The sequence below is a fragment of the Lutjanus erythropterus genome, chromosome 22 (genome assembly GCF_056507025.1).
Source record: "Lutjanus erythropterus isolate fLutEry1 chromosome 22, fLutEry1.hap2, whole genome shotgun sequence".
Lineage (NCBI taxonomy): Eukaryota > Metazoa > Chordata > Actinopteri > Lutjaniformes > Lutjanidae > Lutjanus > Lutjanus erythropterus.
Window position 1 is genome coordinate 26,470,005 of NC_139338.1, and position 19,314 is coordinate 26,489,318.

Sequence of the window (19,314 nt, forward strand, 5' to 3'; positions counted from 1 at the left end):
GGCCACAAGGTGACACCAAAGTAGGCCTAAAGACTGACAACTTCATATCTCCCTACAGTCACACTGTGATGCCAAAAGTGGAATTTGTATTTATTTATTTAGTGAGTTTAATTTTGACTAAATGCTTAATTTTTATTTGTATTAAATTATGTTTTTTTTAAAAAATATATATATACCAGTGGTTCTGTCTGTGGCACAGAGTCAATTATTTAAATTTTCATGATATTTTTAAAGATTTATTTATTTATTTATTTATTTATTTATTTATTTATTTATTCAGTTAAATTAATTGTGCCTAAATGCTTGATTTCCAAGGAAAGAATTTGTTTTTTGAAATTATGGGGTTTTTACCCCAGTGGTTAGAGGTTAGGAGACTCCCAGATGTCTGTGGCATATAAATCATTTAAATCATCATAATATTAAAAATATATATATTTCTTTATGAATATATTTATTTTACATAATTTAAAACATCATAATGTTAATCATAATCATAGTATTAAAAGAATATACATGTATTTATATATTTATTTATCTTACAAAGTGTTGCATACTTCAACTTTTAAATCTAAAATACCACCTAGATTGCGTTTTAATCTAACCAGGGCTGTTTCTAGGTTTTTGGGAGGCCCTGTTTTACTTTATAAAACTATGGTGAGGTGATTCCAAACTCTGTAAGTGGTCCAGGACAGATATTTAACATTTGAATGCATCAATCTGGTGGTACTTTGCAATGAAAAGAGGCTAGAACTGTGGAAAAACTCTTCTCTGCATTTTAACATCTGCCAAATGTGCATAAATTCTGCTGCACTGTCTGTCTGAGAGACAGAGTTAAAGAAAAATAACAAAAACTGAGGGGAAAAAAGAATCCTGAGGTGCTTCAGTGTCATTTTGTTCTTCTCTAAATGAATTTAATAATTTATTTTCCTTTATTTATGTCTTATGTAGTTTAGAATAACAGATATAGGTCAACTTTATTTGTAAATTTTATATTATTGATTATGAAACTGAGGTGAGATTTCAGCCAGATGATGGAAGGTCATGGTTAATGGTTGTGGCATGCTGCCTTCAAGTGCTCCTTGTAACTTCCAGCTTGTCCTATTAGCACAGAATGTTTTACTGCAGAAACTTCTTACACGAGCACATGCCCGTGATTTTCTTACCCTGTCATTCTTACCTTAACTCAAGCCAATCACTCCTCATGTGTAAAGCTAACCAACTAGACTACAACTAAAGAAAATATGGTATCTGTAGCCCTACGTGAAATTCCCACAGTTCAGTGCCTCTTCTTTCAAGATAAAACTGGCCATTTTAGAGTGTCCTTTTATTGTGACCAGTCCAAGACACAATTTAATCAGCATCTTTATATGCTACACCTGTCAGGTGATGGATGATTTTGACAAAGGAGAAGTAACAAAGATTTTTTTTTTTTTTTTTACAAATCAGTGAACAAAAAAATGGAGAGAAATTCCATAAATTCCCACAGCCCCTGAAAGCAGCAGTAGCAGCTCTAATTGCCACTGATTCTGCAGGAGTGGGACTGAAAACACTGCCTGCATCTCTCTCCTCCGGTTTGTGGGCGTGTATTTCTGCAGCACACCGTCACCGTCCTCTGTCCGTCTGCTGGTCACTCTGATCTGGACACTCGGAGACACTCGGAGACTTTCTGCGCGCTGGAAATTATGTCCCATTTATCTTTTTGAGTTTTACTGGAGAAGGACTTCGCTGCAAGATGCTGCTGCTGCTCACTTTACTCTTATGTTTTTCCAGTCCGAGTGTACTGGGACAACTGGAGGAATCCCAGTTTGCAGATGACACTGATGTCGACTTGGCAGACTTTGATTTAGACATTGTAAGACATTTAAAAGACGAAGGTTTTGTACATTCAGGTGTTTGGATTTCTTTATCTGACTCCTTCTTTGTGCACACAGGCGCCACGCAGGGTCCCACGACAGGTGAAAACTATACTAACCAAGGTAAAGTCATATTTACTACAAATATATGGAGTTATTTCAATATTCATGTACCATAAATTTAGTGGATAAAGTCAAATTTACTGCAATATATGAAGGTTTTTGAATATTTATGCACTTTTGTCCTTAAATTTTGAGACTAAAATCAATTTTACCACAAAGATATGAAGGTATTTATTTAAAATTAGAGGCTAAAGTAGGGTTTGACTCCAAATCTACTGTATTATTTTAATGGAAAGCAAAAAATATGTAGCTGTTTATTTAAAATCAGGGTTTAGAAGTCTTTGATTTGATAATTTGGCAGATTGGATTAATATTGACACCCTCGAATCGTTCAATACCCTGAGCGTTTAGGAGTTTATGGTGATTATATTTTTAAAAGTGACCCAGAATGCATGACCTAGTTTAAGTTATTTAGAAACACGTTTTGTCATCCTAAACTTGTGCGCTCTGGGTGTGACGCACACGAGATCAGCCAAGCGCGCAGATGTGCCAGAGTGTCTGTAATGCGCTGGATCTGAGCTCCTGGGAATAAATTCTTCTGCCCCAGTTTGGTTATTGTTACCATGGAGAAACTCCGGTCTAACTGGAATAAAATATGTTGGCTAATCAATGGTAAAACTGGGGGATTTTCGATATTGTGCACAGCAGGGCCGCGTAAAGTCGAGCCAAACTGGCGTTTAGAAACTAATGAGGAAGTCCAGGTGATGTTCGGGTGGAGGTTGAGTCAGATTACTTTGAAATGTTGTCAATAATGCAATACAACGTAAATGCCGATTTTTGTAATTAGTAATCCATTGCTTTACAAAAAATGTAATCTCATCTGAACACTTTGGGATTAGGGGAGACTGGGGACATTAGTAACATTTTAAAAAATTTTAACTCACAGACTGTATTTGAAATACACAAGTCATCATTTGATGTAAGGAGCATATAAATATGCACTAGTTAATAACACAATAAACTCAAATCAGCTTTTGCAAGTTGTAGTTACACATGTTTTTGGATAAAATTGCAGCAATATGTCATTTAACTCCACCATAATCAAATAAATTTAAGTAGCATGTAGCCTAAACCTGCTCTCTGCTATTTTAGCACAGCCAGGGGACCTGCAGTAGCGACCTATACAATATCATCCCATCTTAAGTTAGCGAATGTTAGCAAAACTCTAGCATAGCTACATGTAGTCTGTTGGGTGCTGGTGGTTATTTCTGCTTTAACGGTGTTTTAATGTTTCCTCTGCAGGAGACTAAACCTCACATTCAGGAGCTCTCCATCAAGACCACCATCATCTCACGTTACGCCTTCACCGCCGTGTACTGCGCCATGCTCAACCGCCACTCCGCCGCCACCGAGGGCGTCTTCCAGTTCCAGATCCCCGCCAACGCATACGTCTCCAACTTCACCATGTAAGGTCACCTGATAGAGGACCTAAAATCATAACAATCAAAACATAATTAGGAAGAAAGTCGGGATTTTCTTATACATTAGTGTCTCCTGGAAAACTTGTATCTTAGTTTAGGACTTTTTCTGCTTAATAAAATGTCTTAAATCGCTTAAAATACCAAAAAGATAAAGCACCACTTTTGCTTTTACTCCCATTATTCCTGAGCTGAAGAAAAAAATAAATGTCAGACTACTTCTGTGCACACATAAGGTTTATTATGTTGTTAACAAATCTGTTAAAATCTGAGCACTTCTTTGCCAAGAAAAGGACACTAAACTGTGATATTTCATCTTGAAAAAATACATTTATTATGCATCAAACAATGATGATTTCACATAAGACTGCAGATACCAATTTTTCCATGTTTATGATTGGCTAGTGCTTGTTGTATATTTAGTTTTTCTGACTTTTCTCTAATTTTTTGACATTTTCCTCAGAAATTCTGGTTGCTTTTACCTCTTTATGCTTCTAAAAATCCTTAAAATCAAGCAAACAAAGATGGCAAGCAGGCAACATTGCTCCTCGGGTCAACTGCTCCCAACTCATGTCAACACTGAAGCCGTAATAACCTGTGATTAAAGGTCACTAGTAGACGTTGCTTCATTTCAAAAGGTCACAAGACAAAAATGTTGTGAATCATTGTAAATGATCTTTTTAGTTTATTTCAAAACACAAGAGTTTGAGCCTATACACAAAATTAAAAATAAAATTTTGATATTTGTAAAACTAAACTAAATTGCATCATAACCAGTGTCGATGACCTGGTGCCTTTTCCTCTAAATGTTGATGTTGGTTAGTCCTTAAGAAGTAAAACAGTAAATAATACCATCATCCTGTCAGTCACAGCTGCAGTTTGTCCCCTGAATCCAGTCAATCTAAGCAGATTTGGACATTTTTTAGAAGGTATTTTATGAAAGAAACAGGATTTAGAGGCTGGAAGGATTTACGATGTTTCTGTTTCTATGGAGATGTTAGCAAGGAGCCAAGAAAGGGTGAAAACTTTTATACTGCTGTTAACAGACGAACCCGCCGTGAGGAGAGGTCATTCATGTGCAGGTGGACTGTTACTCGTAAAGACCTAGATTCTGTCCACAAATTCTGTCTTTTGTGTGAGGAGACGCAGTTGAAACGTGACAATAGGTCGGTCCTGAATATGAGCGCCGTGCTAATCCTCGACCTTTGACCCCGTGAACCAGGATCATCGGAGGGCGTGTCTACCAGAGCGAGGTCAGGCCGAAGGAGAAGAGGGTCAAACAGGAGAACGGAAAGACCAAGAACAAAGAGTCAGGTGATGCAAGGTAAGAGGAACCTGAGAGTGTGTGTGTGTGTGTGTGTGTGTGTGTGTGTGTGGTCACTCCTCTGGTCTGATGTCTCCTCCTAATTACACAGCAGCTCTCACTCCCTCTAATGTTCCTATTTTGCAAACAGAGGTTGATAATATCCCAACTAAAACCTTTTACCACAACAGGGCGGCCACAAAGAGTGAGTGTGAGCTCTGAGAGTGTGAGCTCTGAGAGTGTGAGCTCTGAGTGTGTGAGCTCTAAGAGTGTGAGCTCTGAGTGTATGAGCTCTGAGTGTGTGAGCTCTGAGTGTGTGAGCTCTGAGTGTGTGAGCTCTGAGAGTGTGAGCTCTGAGAGTGTGAGCTCACTGCAGGGCGACTTTGTAATGATTTGCAAAAACTTTTCATTGATGCCTCAGTCTTACAGATAACCCTTGACAAACCCTTTATTAAAAAAAAAAAAGATTCTTCACAAGCAAATGGTTCTGAGTAGAACCTCAGCCCTTCAGAAAGAACCATTTTAGAACCCTTCTTCCTAAAAGTGCACCACTGTGAGTGGCTACAAGTCAGCGTTTGGGAACTGAGGACACTAATTGATGGAGTTTTAAAAGTGAAATTCTCATTCTTCCTCGACATGTGACTTCAGGAGCCAGACGGTCCAGGGTTTCTGTTGTCAGGTCTGGAGTCCAGGCGGGTCAGTCTAGTACCTGAACTCTTTTACTACAAAGACACGCTGTCGGAACACGTCCACAATGTGTCTTGGTGTTGTCTCACTGAAATGAGTAGGAACGTCATCTGGATGCCAAATCCTGCATCTTTCAGCATTAACGGGGCCTCCACAGACGCGACAGTTACCCATGATGCAGTCTGGATGGTCCCTCTCCTCTTCAGTTTTAGTCCATGATTTCTGCCGCGTGAGAGCAGACTGCAGTGAGCCTGACATAAGATCATTTCTCCAGAGACAAGGATTGTCACATAAATCCGTGTGACCCGGGAGGTGACATCTGGAACAAGTGACATCACGTTTCCAGCTGTCATGTTGAAAAGTGACATTTTATTAAATGAGATGTGGTGATTCAGTGGCTCCATCTGTAAAGGACAGAAGAGAGCAGAGCAGGGGAGGAAGGAAGGAAAGAAAGGATTGAAGTGGAAGAGATTAGACAGACACAGGACTTCCATATTTATGATATCAGCACTTGGACTGTTCGGCTCAGCGCCCCACCTCGTCTGCACTCCTCCTCTTTCCTAATTGCTCTTCTCTCATCTATATGTTATGATTTTCCGTTTGCAGCTGCTGCTCTTTTCATTTCAGTGTCACGTTTTGGCTCGCCCAGGCGTGAAAACTACACGCACGTATGAAGGTGCAGTAGCCTACCAGCAGGGGGCGAATGCACCATAAAGAGCGACTCTTTTCAAGAAGTTGAGAGTTGAAAATAGTGATAAATTATTTCAAGCCACTACAGTAAATTTTAGTCTTTGGTGCCATCTGGTGGTAGTATCAGAAATAAGGCTGAGGTGTGATACCTGTCGCCGTTGCTCCTCCAGTGCTGAACCGGAGGTGGAGGTGTTCAGGATGGCGGCCTCCATCCCGGGTCGGAACCGTGCCGTCTTCCTGCTGACCTACGAGGAGCTTCTGCAGCGGCGGCTGGGACGCTACGAGCACGTGACCAGCCTGCGGCCGATGCAGCTGGTCAGCCGCCTCACCCTGGACGTCACCATCGTCGACCACTCGTCCATCACCGACCTCGAGGTGCTGCCGCTCCGCAACGGCAGGAGCAGCGGCGCTTCCAACAGTGCAGCTGGACCCAACGCACCCAAGATACCAGGTCTACAGATACATTAATTATTATATTATTATTGTCAGCTAATTTGGTTTGATATTTTTGCCTATTTTTCTGCATTAATAATATTTTCAATTTAAATATTTCCATTTTGTAAATTTGTTCTTTTAATACTAAACAAAATACACATTGATACAGAGCTGACATGTTATGATTGAGACACATCTTATAGCAATATTACTTAATTAGAAAGTTTACCCGTGCTTGAGCAGTTTTCCCACCTTTTTTTTTAAAGTGTAAAGTGTAGAGTTTTAAAAGCCACCTTGCCAGCATTTAAGTCCACTTTTAGGTCACGGTCACTAGATATTTTGATCTAGTGCCAGTTAAAATACAAACACACTTCCTGTCTTTGTGCCTCAGCCAAGCCAGAGCCGCCCGTCCCAACCGTGATCAAAAACGAAAAGAACGTCTGGAAGATCACCTTCAGCCCCAACATCGTCCAGCAGGCCAAGATCACCACCAACGGCCTCCTGGGAGACTTCGTGATCCGCTATGACGTGCAGAGAGACATGGGCATCGGAGACATTCAGGTGAGATTAACAACACTCCTATAAACTGTGACAAGCATAAAAAAACAGGAACGATGACTGCGAGAGAGCATAAAAATAGTTTTCATATTTTGCATGTGCACACCCAGCTACACACACTCACACACTCATCCACCCACCTGTTTTTCATTCATTTCTCTGGTTTCCTGCCATCACGTCACTCCACTGCCAAACTCTTGTGTCTGTCTTCAGAACCACACTATGTTTTGACAATCACTGCAACCGATCTCAAAGCCTGTCTTTCTTTCCCAGGTTTTAAACGGACATTTCGTCCACTACTTTGCCCCCAAAGACCTGCCTGTCGTGCCCAAGAATGTGGTGTTTGTGATCGACACCAGCGCCTCCATGCTGGGGACCAAGATCAGACAGGTAAAGTGGCACAAATTAGTGGATAATGTCTGGAAAACTGTTGTGAAGTTAAAGCGACAGTTTGGCTTGGAGAAGCAGCAGGAGTTTTGGTGTAGGAAGCTAACAAAATACTGCTGTGGACACGGTCAACAACAATTTTTTTTAGCCACTTAAAAAGGGATCCACCTGAAAAAATTAAGATCAATTTAAGTGTAAGCAATATTTAGAATATTTTCACTGCTTTGCCTGGCCTCAAACAGCGTTTTCTGACAGGAAACTGCAGTTATATAAGCAAAATATCACTCTCTCCAAACCAACCAAACTCCATAGGAAAAACCACTAATTTAACCTTGCTAGCTACCTAACCTACCAATGCCTCGATCTGTTAGTTTGTTTGTGTCACTGTGTGACTTTGGTGAATCTGTACTAACCTTTTAAAACACCAAATTCACATAATAACACAAACAAACTTAACAGATTGAGGCAGCAGAGGACCAGCAACTCCTGCATTATATAAGATTAAATTACTGATTTTGCCAATGAGAGTTTGGTTGATTTGGAGAGAGTGACATTTGGCTCATATAACAGTGGTTTCCTGTCAAAAAACACCAGACCCCGTCCACAGCAGGACATAACTTAACTTAGGGTCACTTTAAAAATGTATTCTTATGTAGTTGCCAATTACCTGCAGGAAAAAAATCCTCCTAAAATAATGTAACATGATTACTTTCCATTACTTTTGGATTACCTCAGTACCAAACTGTCAAATTGTTCAGCCTAATATAATGGTTTATGTTTGTTTCTGTAATCTGATTATGTCTTTTTCTGTAACTGTAAGGGATTACAGTTACCTTTTTTTGGCATCACCATTATGCAATCCACTTGAATTATGTTACCACTTGAATTTGAGCGACGCTTTGATTTGCTGCAACAACAGTTGGAGATTTAGGCTGACAGATTTGGTGTATTTTCACATCAAAGTCTTAACTACTGCAGCTAAAAGTTCCAGATGGAGCAGAAGCCACAGAAATAAACTCAGTCTTACTTTCCTCCAGTGTGACAGAGGAAATCTGACGATATTGCTTCCCATGCAGAGCAATAATGGCTGTATCAGATCAGTAAACTGACACCCCACCTCCTCACTCCCACACTGGAATATCAATATCAGACCTTTTCCTCCATCTGCAGCGGCAGCGGCACGTTAATCCCCTCGGCCAGACTCGGAGCTGCAGCTGCCCCGAGCGGAGAGCGCAGAAACAAACGTAAAACTGAAAAACAGATTTTGAGTGACAAAGAAAAGTGGAAACATACAGCACAAGGCAGCGCTGTGAGGGAGGAAGGTCAGGGTCTATGGGGTAATGGAACTTTCTAGACAACAGCAGCACCCTCGACCCCTTGATCCGGCCCACCCCCACCCATCGCCAGCCCCCAGCGGGCCGCAGGAACAGAACAACAAGTGTGTTTTGATGTGGCTCCACAATAGAGGGTTTCAGTGTAGGTCAGTCTGTGGTTCTGACCTCTGCTGTATACAGCCCATATAGACCCCTCCATAAACCCCCCAGAGCCAAATTATATATCACACCCACACTCGGAGTCAGAGCTGCAGAGACGCTCGGACTGTGGAGCTCCAGAACTGAAAAGACAGAAGAAGATTTTGAGCTTTTGTACATTCAATGCAAAATAGACAGCAGACATTAATCTGAAAAATGTTGATTAGTGTTCCAGGAAGCTCTTGTTTTGTCCACAACCCAAAGATAATCAGTTTACTGTCACAGATTAGTAAAAAAATCAGAAAGTATTCACATTTGAAAAGCTGGAGTCGGAGAATTTGGACATTTTTCTCTTAAAAATTGCTAGTTAGACACTTTTTGCCATAACTAACAGGAAAATGTGGGCTTCGTCAGATACATCAGAGATTGAAGAAGAAAGTTGGCAAATGTGACTAAATCTAACAAAAAAAAAATAATTACCCAACTTTTCTTGATTTCTTATACTTGACACCTTAAAGTAAAGATCTCCATTTCATTCTATATAGCGACACCTATGGCGAGATTTCAAGCTTAAATTTACCCTTTTTAAGTCCCACCCCTTTTTAGTCTGTGCTCCAGTAACAGTTCTCTTGGTCAACTATCTCCTTATTCACATATTAAGTAAGCTAATGTCAGCTAAATGGTAGTCAAATAGCTGACCAATGATTGATACAGATTAGCTAGCTAGTTAGCTAGCGTTTTCATCTTCAAATTTTAATTTCAACAGAGACGAGATGAGCACGTAGCATATGTAAGAACAGGAAGCAGGAAAAGGAGAAAGTTGACCGAGGTGCCAAGCTTGTTCAATTGTTAGTAGAGCGTGGAGCAGAAGAGGGCGGGACTTAGGAAGGGTCAGTTGCATGATGTGTTTTTGGACCTCAGTACCAAACAGATCCAAACAGTGCCGCCTGTGTGACGTCAGTCATTTTAAACTGTTTACTTACCCCGCTAGCAGAGACCGGAAAAAAACAGTACAAGACTTCAACCACACACGTAGGTTGAAGAGTGCATCTGTTGCTTTAGCTCCACTTAACGTCACTGACGGATCCTCCACTGCATGTGATGGAAAACACATGACTAACTTTGTGCCACTTGTGATTTTTCCCAGGAATGTTGCCACAGAGACCCACTTAATAATATTATAAATGTAAGGTCTTTCTAAAGCGGGCCATAGGCTCAGTCACCATTGTGTCACCTTATTCTGAGATAGATGATGTTGAATGTTCAGTTTAATTAGCTGTCTTCCCTTTTAAATGCAATACTGACACCAACTTTCAAAACTACTGACACCACCCTCCTGGGCTCGAGTCATGGGTGGAGTGTGTGTATGACACAACACCACAGCTGGTCAAAAGGCAGGACATCTGACTGATGCTATGTTTGTTAGAATAGAAAAAATAGAAAAATAGAGTCTGCACACTACATAATGCTCTCATGGATATTTATTAATAAACCAGTATTTATCACATTTGGACGTATGCACTTTTATAAACTTTTTGCATGTGTGTTTTGTGTCCCACCACTGCAGCTTTCACATTATAATAGTATATAAGCATGGCTACACCCCAGACACCGCGAGCGCGTTGTGTTTCCAGCATTCTGACACAAGATGTCTCACATTTGTCTCATTTCTTTCTCAGACTAAAGATGCTCTCTTCACCATCCTGAGGGATCTGCGACCCGGCGATCGCTTCAACTTCATCAGCTTCTCCAATAAGGTCAAAGTCTGGCAGCCGAACCGTCTCGTGCCGGTGACGCCACTTAATGTCAGAGACGCCAAGAAGTTTATTTTCACGCTGTCACCCACTGGAGGTGAGACGTTCTACTATTCTGATACATAAACATGACTCAGTTTGTTTTCTGGTGGTTAAATATCAAGTCTAATGAGCTTTTCATTTCCAGGCCTCAAGGCAATAAAATCTATAAAGCACCACTTATTCATTGTATTTCATTATCCTTGATGTTTTCCTGAGGAATAATCTGTTGTGACATCTCTTGCAGGGACAAACATCGACGATGCCATCCAGACCGGCTCCTCTCTGCTTCGGCATTACCTGGCGGGCCCTGACGCCAGCCCCAACAGCGTCTCCCTCATTATCTTCCTGACGGACGGACGGCCCACGGTCGGGGAGATCCAGTCCACCACGATCCTGGGGAACACTCGCTCAGCCGTGCAGGAGAAGTTCTGCATCTTCACCATCGGGATCGGGAACGACGTGGACTACAGGCTGCTGGAGCGCATGGCTCTGGAGAACTGCGGGATGATGAGACGCATCCACGAGGAGGCCGACGCCAGCGCCATGCTCAAAGGGTAGGAGTGTCCTTTGCGCTCTGTGTGCCCGTCAATCAAATCTGTATGTTGCTGTAATATTTCTTCCAATCAAAGACCATCTTATCCTTTCAGCTACTATTTGGATTGTTGATCTTTAGAGCTTTTGTTCTGATTTTTCTGAGTTTTCCAAACATGTACATAGCAGAGAGAACGTTCTCATGTGCCTTTTAGTGATGCATTTTGTTTTTTTGTGTGAAAGACACCAAACCAACAGGAAAATGCATCAACTTTACCAACTAATCTGGCCCAAAGCAAATGTTGTGTACTGGAGGCAGCTGTCCACTTTGCTCCACTTCAAATACGTGCCAAGTTTATACGATGGAAGCCCCATCAAGCCTTGTTTAGCAGATCAACCCAGACACAAAGTCAGACACAGCAAAGGACCAGAGAATACAGGAAATTTTCAAAATAAAATGCCCTGTGCAGACTCCCAATCATAAAAAGACCAAAAAAAAGGCATGACACGAACACCAGAAAAAGAAAAGATTTTTCCTTCTTATTTTTGGGTTTCAGCTGACTTGAAACTGGTCCAACAGTAGCTAAAAGTCAAAAGTCTTTTGTGAGTGTAGTCTAGGCCTAAGATGAGACCAGACAACACTTCTAGAAAACTATTGAGAAATTTCTATTTTGATTCTGTGTATTCTCTGTAGTTTTTTAAAGCATTTCATGCAAGATAGCCGTAGTCATTTTCTTTTCTGTCTCCACCTTTTGGGCTTATGAAGTTTTTGCATTAAACTGCAGGATTTTCCCACAAAATACCAACTAGATAATGTGTATCTAGAACATGAAATTAAAAGACTAACAACTACTCATTTATAAGACAATATCATTGATTATTACTTTAAATAAGTAATCATTGTCAGACTTCCCCTTCTTGTATGTATAGTCCACCTCTTAAGAAGCAATTAGCTGTCCTTAATCCGTCCCCTCCACCCCTCTGACACGTCCCTCCGTCTTTCATCGAGCTACGAGGGAACGACGACCTCAAATGTGACGGTGCTGACAACATACCTCTTTAATCAACCTCAACATGTGACAGCCACAGACCACAACAGCCACCCTCTTTCTCTCCCCAGACGTCTTTTTTTTTTCTCTCTCTATCCCTCTTCTCTCCCTCTTCCGCACTCGGACACACGAGGTGTTTGTTCAGTCGGGCAGGAATGCGCGTGTGTTGTGAAACCTGCATCTGAGTGTATACGTGGGGTTAACAGATAGACGCCGCAGATAATAGCCCTCGTCCTGCTTGAACAAACACGCTGGTTAAGAGGTGAGGAGGTTTACTGCGGCGTGACAGCAAGGACAGGACAGAGGACTCACACACACATCCACAATCTTTACCTTCTACGCACTCCTTTATGAATGTGTGCACAAACTCTGAAGTGGGGTTGCAGTAGCTTTGAGAGGTTAGACAAGCAGGTTTTATGGTCCGGAAGGTGGGTTGTTTGAACAAACGAGACATTTGATGAAATCTGTAATAACAACCTTCTTTTTTCTACCTCAAAAACTGCCGCTGATGTGCCCTCGAGCAAACACACTAAACATATGACTGATTGGTGATCAACAGAAAAGAACAGGCAAATGTTAGGTCTGGATGTTGCTATTGCTATTATAGCAATTTACAGTCTAATCCTGCAGGGCAAACCCTGAGAGCTGCCATGGTCGCATTAAGTAGCTCCATCGACTCAATGCTTGCAAGTTAAACAGTAAAATTAGCATAATGCTAGAACAAGAAAAACAACACCACTGGTAATCTGTTCAAACCATAGACTGTATAAAAGAAGTGGACGGAGCTTCTGGATCTGAAAAGTGACCTACAGTCTTCCTAATGGCCAGCAGGGGGAGACTCTAGCGGTTGCTAAAAGAAGTCCAATTGTATGTAAGTTTATGAGAAAATGAGCCTACCTCTCACTTGATATAACAGTAAACTGTTTCCTAATGAGTTTATGGTCTAAGTCACAAGTTTAAGGTCTTCTTAACTACATCATGATGAACCAGCTGCAGTCCTTGATGTCTCCTTGTCCTTTTCTAGGTTCTATGATGAGATAGGAACTCCTCTTCTGTCTGATATAAGGATCAACTACACCGAGGACTCTGTCCAGTACGTCACTCAGAGTCTGTTTACCAACTACTTCAACGGCTCTGAGATCGTCATCGCCGGCAAGTTGACCAACCAGAGCGCAGATTCACTCCACGTCCAGGTGACAGCCAGCAACAATGACAAGAGCATCATCCTGGAGACCGACGTCCCACTGCAGCGCCGACAGATGGAGACTGAGAGGCATGTGAAGGCAGCCACAGCAGCGATGGCGGCTGGAGCGAAGCCTGTAGGGTCAGCGGTTGCTCAAGGATTGGGAGTTGCTTTGGGCTCAATAGCGGAAGACTTTGTGGAACGCGTCTGGGGTTTCCTAAGCGTCAAGGAGGGGCTACGGTCACGGCTGCGCAGCCAGACCAGCAAAGAGAGGGAAGGCCACATCCAACAGGCCACCAATCTGTCTCTGACTTACCACTTCCTCACTCCCCTCACCAACCTGGTGGTGGAAAGGCCCGAGGTCCTGGCTGATGGCACCATGGCCCCCGCGCCCACTGTCAGCCCAGTGGCTGATGAGGGTGTTTCAACTGCCAATGAGCTGCCAGGAGACGCAGAGGATGGAAAGCCACAGAAACCCAACAAGAAGACAGGCAGCCAGACTTCATCTCCGAGCAACACGATTGGTGAGGTTGTGTGTTCATAAAAATGCATAATATCAAGTTATAATGGACCAGTCTGATGAGGTCCGTATGGTTACACAGTATCAACCTGGTGTTGTTTTCAGGTGATTTAATAAAAGCGAAACAGTGCTGCACTCCGGTGCATACCCGTAAATCTTATACACTGGACCTTTAAGAGAAGGTGCAGACTTAATAACCTGTTCTGTCTCTTCAGACACCCTGTATAACACTAATAACAGATCCACCCGAGTTATGTTACCCGTATGGAATATTTTAAGAGGAAGCATTAAACAATGGTTGCCCTCCGCCTCATTGCATCAGATAAATATTCTCTTCCTTGTAGGTAAAGTCGAGAGGAGACCCGCCAAGAAATCCATCACCATCTCCAAAACATCAGGTGACGCCACATCTTATGTAAACTGTTGTACATTTTCCCCCGTGTGTTTCATCTGATACCCTCTGAACCCTCCATACTGTAAACACGGTGGTTATAAGGCTCCATAGGAGGAGTTTTAACAGAGAGGAGAAGGGGAACGTACAGTAGACTCTCTCTGTGCGCTCTCTGTGTGGGCGGCCTGTAATTTGGATGTTCGTCAGACAGTCTGCAGTGATCACACAGGCAGCCACTCTGAACATGACCTGCACCAGAGGAAAGAACACGCAGGGTCTAATTGAAATACCAACACAAGCACTACGTGGCACTTTAAACATGCAAGTGCGTGTTCGCTAACACACACACACACTCTGTGGGCGAATGGGACAGAGTGAAGAGATGAGAAGTGGGATGTTTGGTGCATGTGTTACAGTAAAGAGAGGGAGCCCATCAGAGGCAGTTAGTGAGGGCTAATGACCCTGTCATTACTGTGGCTCTATCATCTCCTCTCATCTCATCACTCCTCTGTTCATCTTCGCTGGTTCTCACAGGCCAGCTGAAGATTCAACAGAAAAAATCTGCAGAAAATCAAACAACACTGACAAATTTAAGACGGCTACTAATCAGCTGTTGCCTCTGTTTATATTATGTAGAAGCTTTACAGAGATGTCCAAGATTGAAGCTCAAGTTTTAAGGTTTTTTTAGTTGAATTTAACATGAATAGAAAATTTAATTAACTTATTTTCTATGTAATATAGGAACACACCCTTCAAAGGGTTTTCTCAAACAGCCCTTCTTTAATCAGTCTTTTCTAAAGTTGAATCCTGGCATGTTCTGTCCATTTCAAAACTGAGTGGGTATCTAACTGGAGCTGTAGCCAAATTTTAGAAAAACTGACATCATGAGACCTATTTCACCCAGCAGAACCTTAACACCCTGAGTTGTTTCTGACCAAACACCAATCAATTTAGTTGAATATTTACAAAAATGACAATGGTAATTACTATTACCTTATTAGGGGTTCCTAATGTATCCTAACTTAAGATGGAAAAATGTGTATTACACAAGCATCCTAATGTCTGAAAATATAAAATAAACTCTCCTTTACAGAATACAGAAGTACCCAAAGACTGCAGAGCAGTGTTTACCTTCTGCCCCAAAATGGCTAAATTTGCCCCTGATTACTTCTTACATACTATCAAATATAGCGGCCTTCTTCTTCCTGCCTCTTACATATAATACTGGTTGACACTGTCACCATGTAAATGTTCTCAAAATGGGTCATTTCGCTTTAAGCGATCCACTGTCAGGCTTACTTGTTATATTCCTGATTCTTGCTGCTGTGTTTTTAAAGACAGTTTTTTTTTGTCTGTCTCTGAACTTTAAAACTCCGTCAGCGGATGGCGATCCTCACTTTGTGGTGGAGTTCCCACTCAGTAAACTGACTGTGTGCTTCAACATCAACGGTGAGCCTGGACACGTCCTGCGCCTGGTTTCTGACCACAAGTACTCTGGTAAGATGGACGATGCTCTTAATCCTCATTGTACTGAGTTCACACCAAGTCCTAGTCATTTATGCTTTGTGTCTCCAGGTGTGACAGTGAACGGTAAGCTAATCGGCGCCCCAGCTCCGCCAGGCAGCCACAAACAGCAGCGTACCTATTTCAGCACCATCACCATCGTGGTGGATCGTCCCAAACGTGCCTACATCGAGGTGACGCCTAAGAAGGTCATCCTGGACGGGCGGGACAGGATGGTGCTGCCCTGCCACTCCACGGTGGAAGTGGACAGCGGCGCTTTGTCCGTGTCCATCGTGGGAAAGTCTAATGTGACGGTGACGGTCGGGGGAAACATCAGCTTTGTGATCCTGCTGCATCAGTACAAGAACCCAGCCCCCTACCAGAGAGACCACCTGGGCTTCTACATTGGTCACAGCAAGGGGCTGTCGCACCACTGCCACGGCCTGCTGGGTAGGTGTTAACGAACTTTAATCATCTGCTGAGTCAGTCCATTTGTGCTGAATATGCTTTCATTGCATTCATTTAATGTAACTGAGTAAAAAGCCCCAAAAAATCTTCATTTTTCACTACTTTTGTGCAGATAAATGGTTATTTTTGACTATTTGAAGGTGCGTTAATTTAAAGGAGAAATATAGATGATTGTTGAGTCTCATTCCCAGGTTGTCAAATAATGATGTTTTGGGAGTGAGACTCAACATTCAGCTATCTTAGCGACTTGTGATTGGCCCAAGTCTCTTCTGACAGGCTAGATTTTCAAAAGCCTGAGAACAGAGCCAAGAGGAGGAGCAGGAGTCTGGTTTTCTCTCAGATCTCTTCAATCACATCATGCTTAAAGGTTATTATGGAATGTTTGCCCAATCATGCCAGCTTTAACAGTTACTGGCAGGCCTTCAAAGAGTCGAACTCTGGCACTAAAATAACCTCAGTCCGATTCCTCTTTCAGGTCAGTTCCTGTATGAGGAAGTGGGGCTGGCAGAGCTTCCTGCACACGGAGACATGAAACCCTCGTCCGCTCTGAAGGTGAAGGGCCGCTCAGTGCCGGTGGTCCAGAAGAGCAGGAGGATCTACAGCGGCACCCAGAGCGTGGACTGCTGGTTCGCCCGCAACAACGCGGCCAAGCTGATAGACGGACAGTACGAGGACTACGTGGTGTCGCACATGTTCGACACGGGGGACTGGCCGCATGGGACCAACACGGTGTGAGGAGGGCGACCGTGGCTGCGGCTTTTATTTGACTTTAACTCATTTTACTCTGTAGCCATAATCACATCCCAGCAGATTCAGAATGTTTCCACATGACAAACCTTCATATTTCAGTTGTTCTGTCAACCTACAGGCTCTTCTGAATATATTTTTGTACTATTTCTAATGAAAATTAAAGGGATTGTTTGGATTATTTGAAGTAGGGTTGTATGAGATACTTACTGATAGTCGGTGTATTACCTACAGTAGATGGAGGTCAGCATGCCTTTAGTCTGGTGAAGCAGCAGGAGCACCAATGTAGGAAGCTAAGCAATATACTGCTACTGAAGGAGGTGACAGCAGAAGATATTTAAGCCACTTAAACAACAGTTCCACCTAAATTTTTTTTAAAAACTATTAGTTTAAGTTAATGTTTTCTGCAGCTTTGAAATAAGGTAGATACATAATGTCTTGATAAAGTAACCTGTGACTATTTATTTGCTTTTTATTGTCTTTTCAATACATTTTCTGTTACATTTTAAGTATTTCTCTGTTTGCTTTTGCCTTTTTAAATCATTTAAATGTGTCTTAATGTCTTATTTTAATTTATTTCAATCCACTTTGCTTTATCGGCATGAATGTCTTATGAACAATACTGCCAAAGCATTAATGACCCAATAAAAAAAAGTGGAATTTTAATACAAATATTTCAATTTCTATATATTTCTTTCTTAACTTGCCTTTCCTTAAGTCTAAGCCATATTTAGAATATTTTCACCACTTTACTTTGCACTGAGATACCCCTTTTCTGATGAGAAATAGCCATTATGTAGGCCAAATATCTTTCTCTCCAAACCAACCAAAGTCCATAGGCGAAATTATTAATTTTATCTCACAGAACACGAGAGCTGCTGGGCTACAGTTGCCTCAATCTGATAGTTTCTTTCTGTTATTGTGTGACTTTGGTGAATCCGAACCAACCCTTTGCAACACTAAAGTCACACAATAACAGAAACAAACTAACAAATTGAGGCAGCAGTAGACCAGCAACTCCTGTATTCTGCGAGGTGAAATGAGCGATTTTGCCTATGGATTTTGGTTGATTTTGGAGAGAGCAATATTTGGCTCATGTAACAGCAGTTTCTTGTCAAAAAAGCTGTCTGACAGCAAAACAAAGTTATTCTAAATATAGTTTACACTTTAACTGATATTAATTTTTTTCAGGTGGATCATTTTCAAGTGGCTAAAATATCTTTTGTGGCTAACCCTGTCAAAACTAGTTCATTGCCTGTCTTCACTGGTGCCGCTCTCTGCTTCTACTGTAATTAATACACTGACTCCAAGTACCTCATATAACCCCACATCAAATAATCCGGACTATCCCTTTAAATGTTTTTTATTATATTGTATGTATTATTTTTTACAATAATTGTAAATAAAACACTTAAACCCACATGTTGAGCTCGTTTTCTGAGGTATGAACACACATCTGGGCGTACATATTTCTGCTTTTCTCACACACCAAATATGTACGTCGACATGCATCGAACATGGCTGAAGATCACACCTGGTTACCACGGAGACCAGCCCCAGTAACTAACCCCTTGTCCCAGCGCCAATGAGTAGATGCACGCCTAACACACACAGCGCACGAACGCACACCCCCCACACTCAGCTCCACTGTGCTCCCTGTCATCAGCTGGGGGTCACAGGGCTGCAGGCCCCGCCCACACAGGTGTGCTCCGGGCCAGGTCCCCAGCTCGGGGTTGTCTGTCGTCGCCCCCGACCGCCGCAGGAATTCACCACCAAACACGGGTTCATGTGTCAATCATCTTTATTCATAGCACAGATTAAAGAGATACATTCGGTAAGAAGCACCGTGGCAGTTTACGGCCTGTTAACACTTCAGGCCGCGCTGTGCCAGTTTATACACATGTTCGTAGTAAAAAAAAATACATACAAGATACATCGGAATAGAAAATAAAACATTACAGACAGAATATGTCAAACTGTAGGCTTACAAACCGTAACTGTTAACAGGAGAATGGAAATGTTTGAATGATAAACAGCAGAATATAGAAAGAAAAATACGTCAATCACATATGAAATTCATACTTATTCACTACCTGCAGTTTGGCGGTGACTCTCAAAATTCTCCTGCTTGCTTTATTCACGAAACACTTCCTATTACCACAGATCGGACCACAATATATAAAATCAAGTACATATAAAA

General features: G+C 42.0%; 1 protein-coding gene across 1 annotated transcript; it reads left to right on the forward strand.

Moving 5' to 3' along the window:
- The first annotated feature begins 1,527 nt into the window (after positions 1 to 1,527).
- itih5 (inter-alpha-trypsin inhibitor heavy chain 5) lies at positions 1,528 to 17,482 on the forward strand. The gene is made up of 14 exons (XM_084710899.1): positions 1,528 to 1,852; positions 1,932 to 1,976; positions 3,219 to 3,382; positions 4,617 to 4,718; positions 6,245 to 6,525; positions 6,901 to 7,070; positions 7,341 to 7,457; positions 10,606 to 10,777; positions 10,967 to 11,276; positions 13,327 to 14,009; positions 14,350 to 14,403; positions 15,777 to 15,893; positions 15,972 to 16,349; positions 16,843 to 17,482. The coding sequence occupies exons 1-14, from the start codon at positions 1,733 to 1,735 to the stop codon at positions 17,100 to 17,102; spliced, it is 2,973 nt and encodes a 990-aa protein (XP_084567025.1). The 5' UTR covers positions 1,528 to 1,732; the 3' UTR covers positions 17,103 to 17,482.
- The last annotated feature ends 1,832 nt before the right edge of the window (positions 17,483 to 19,314 follow it).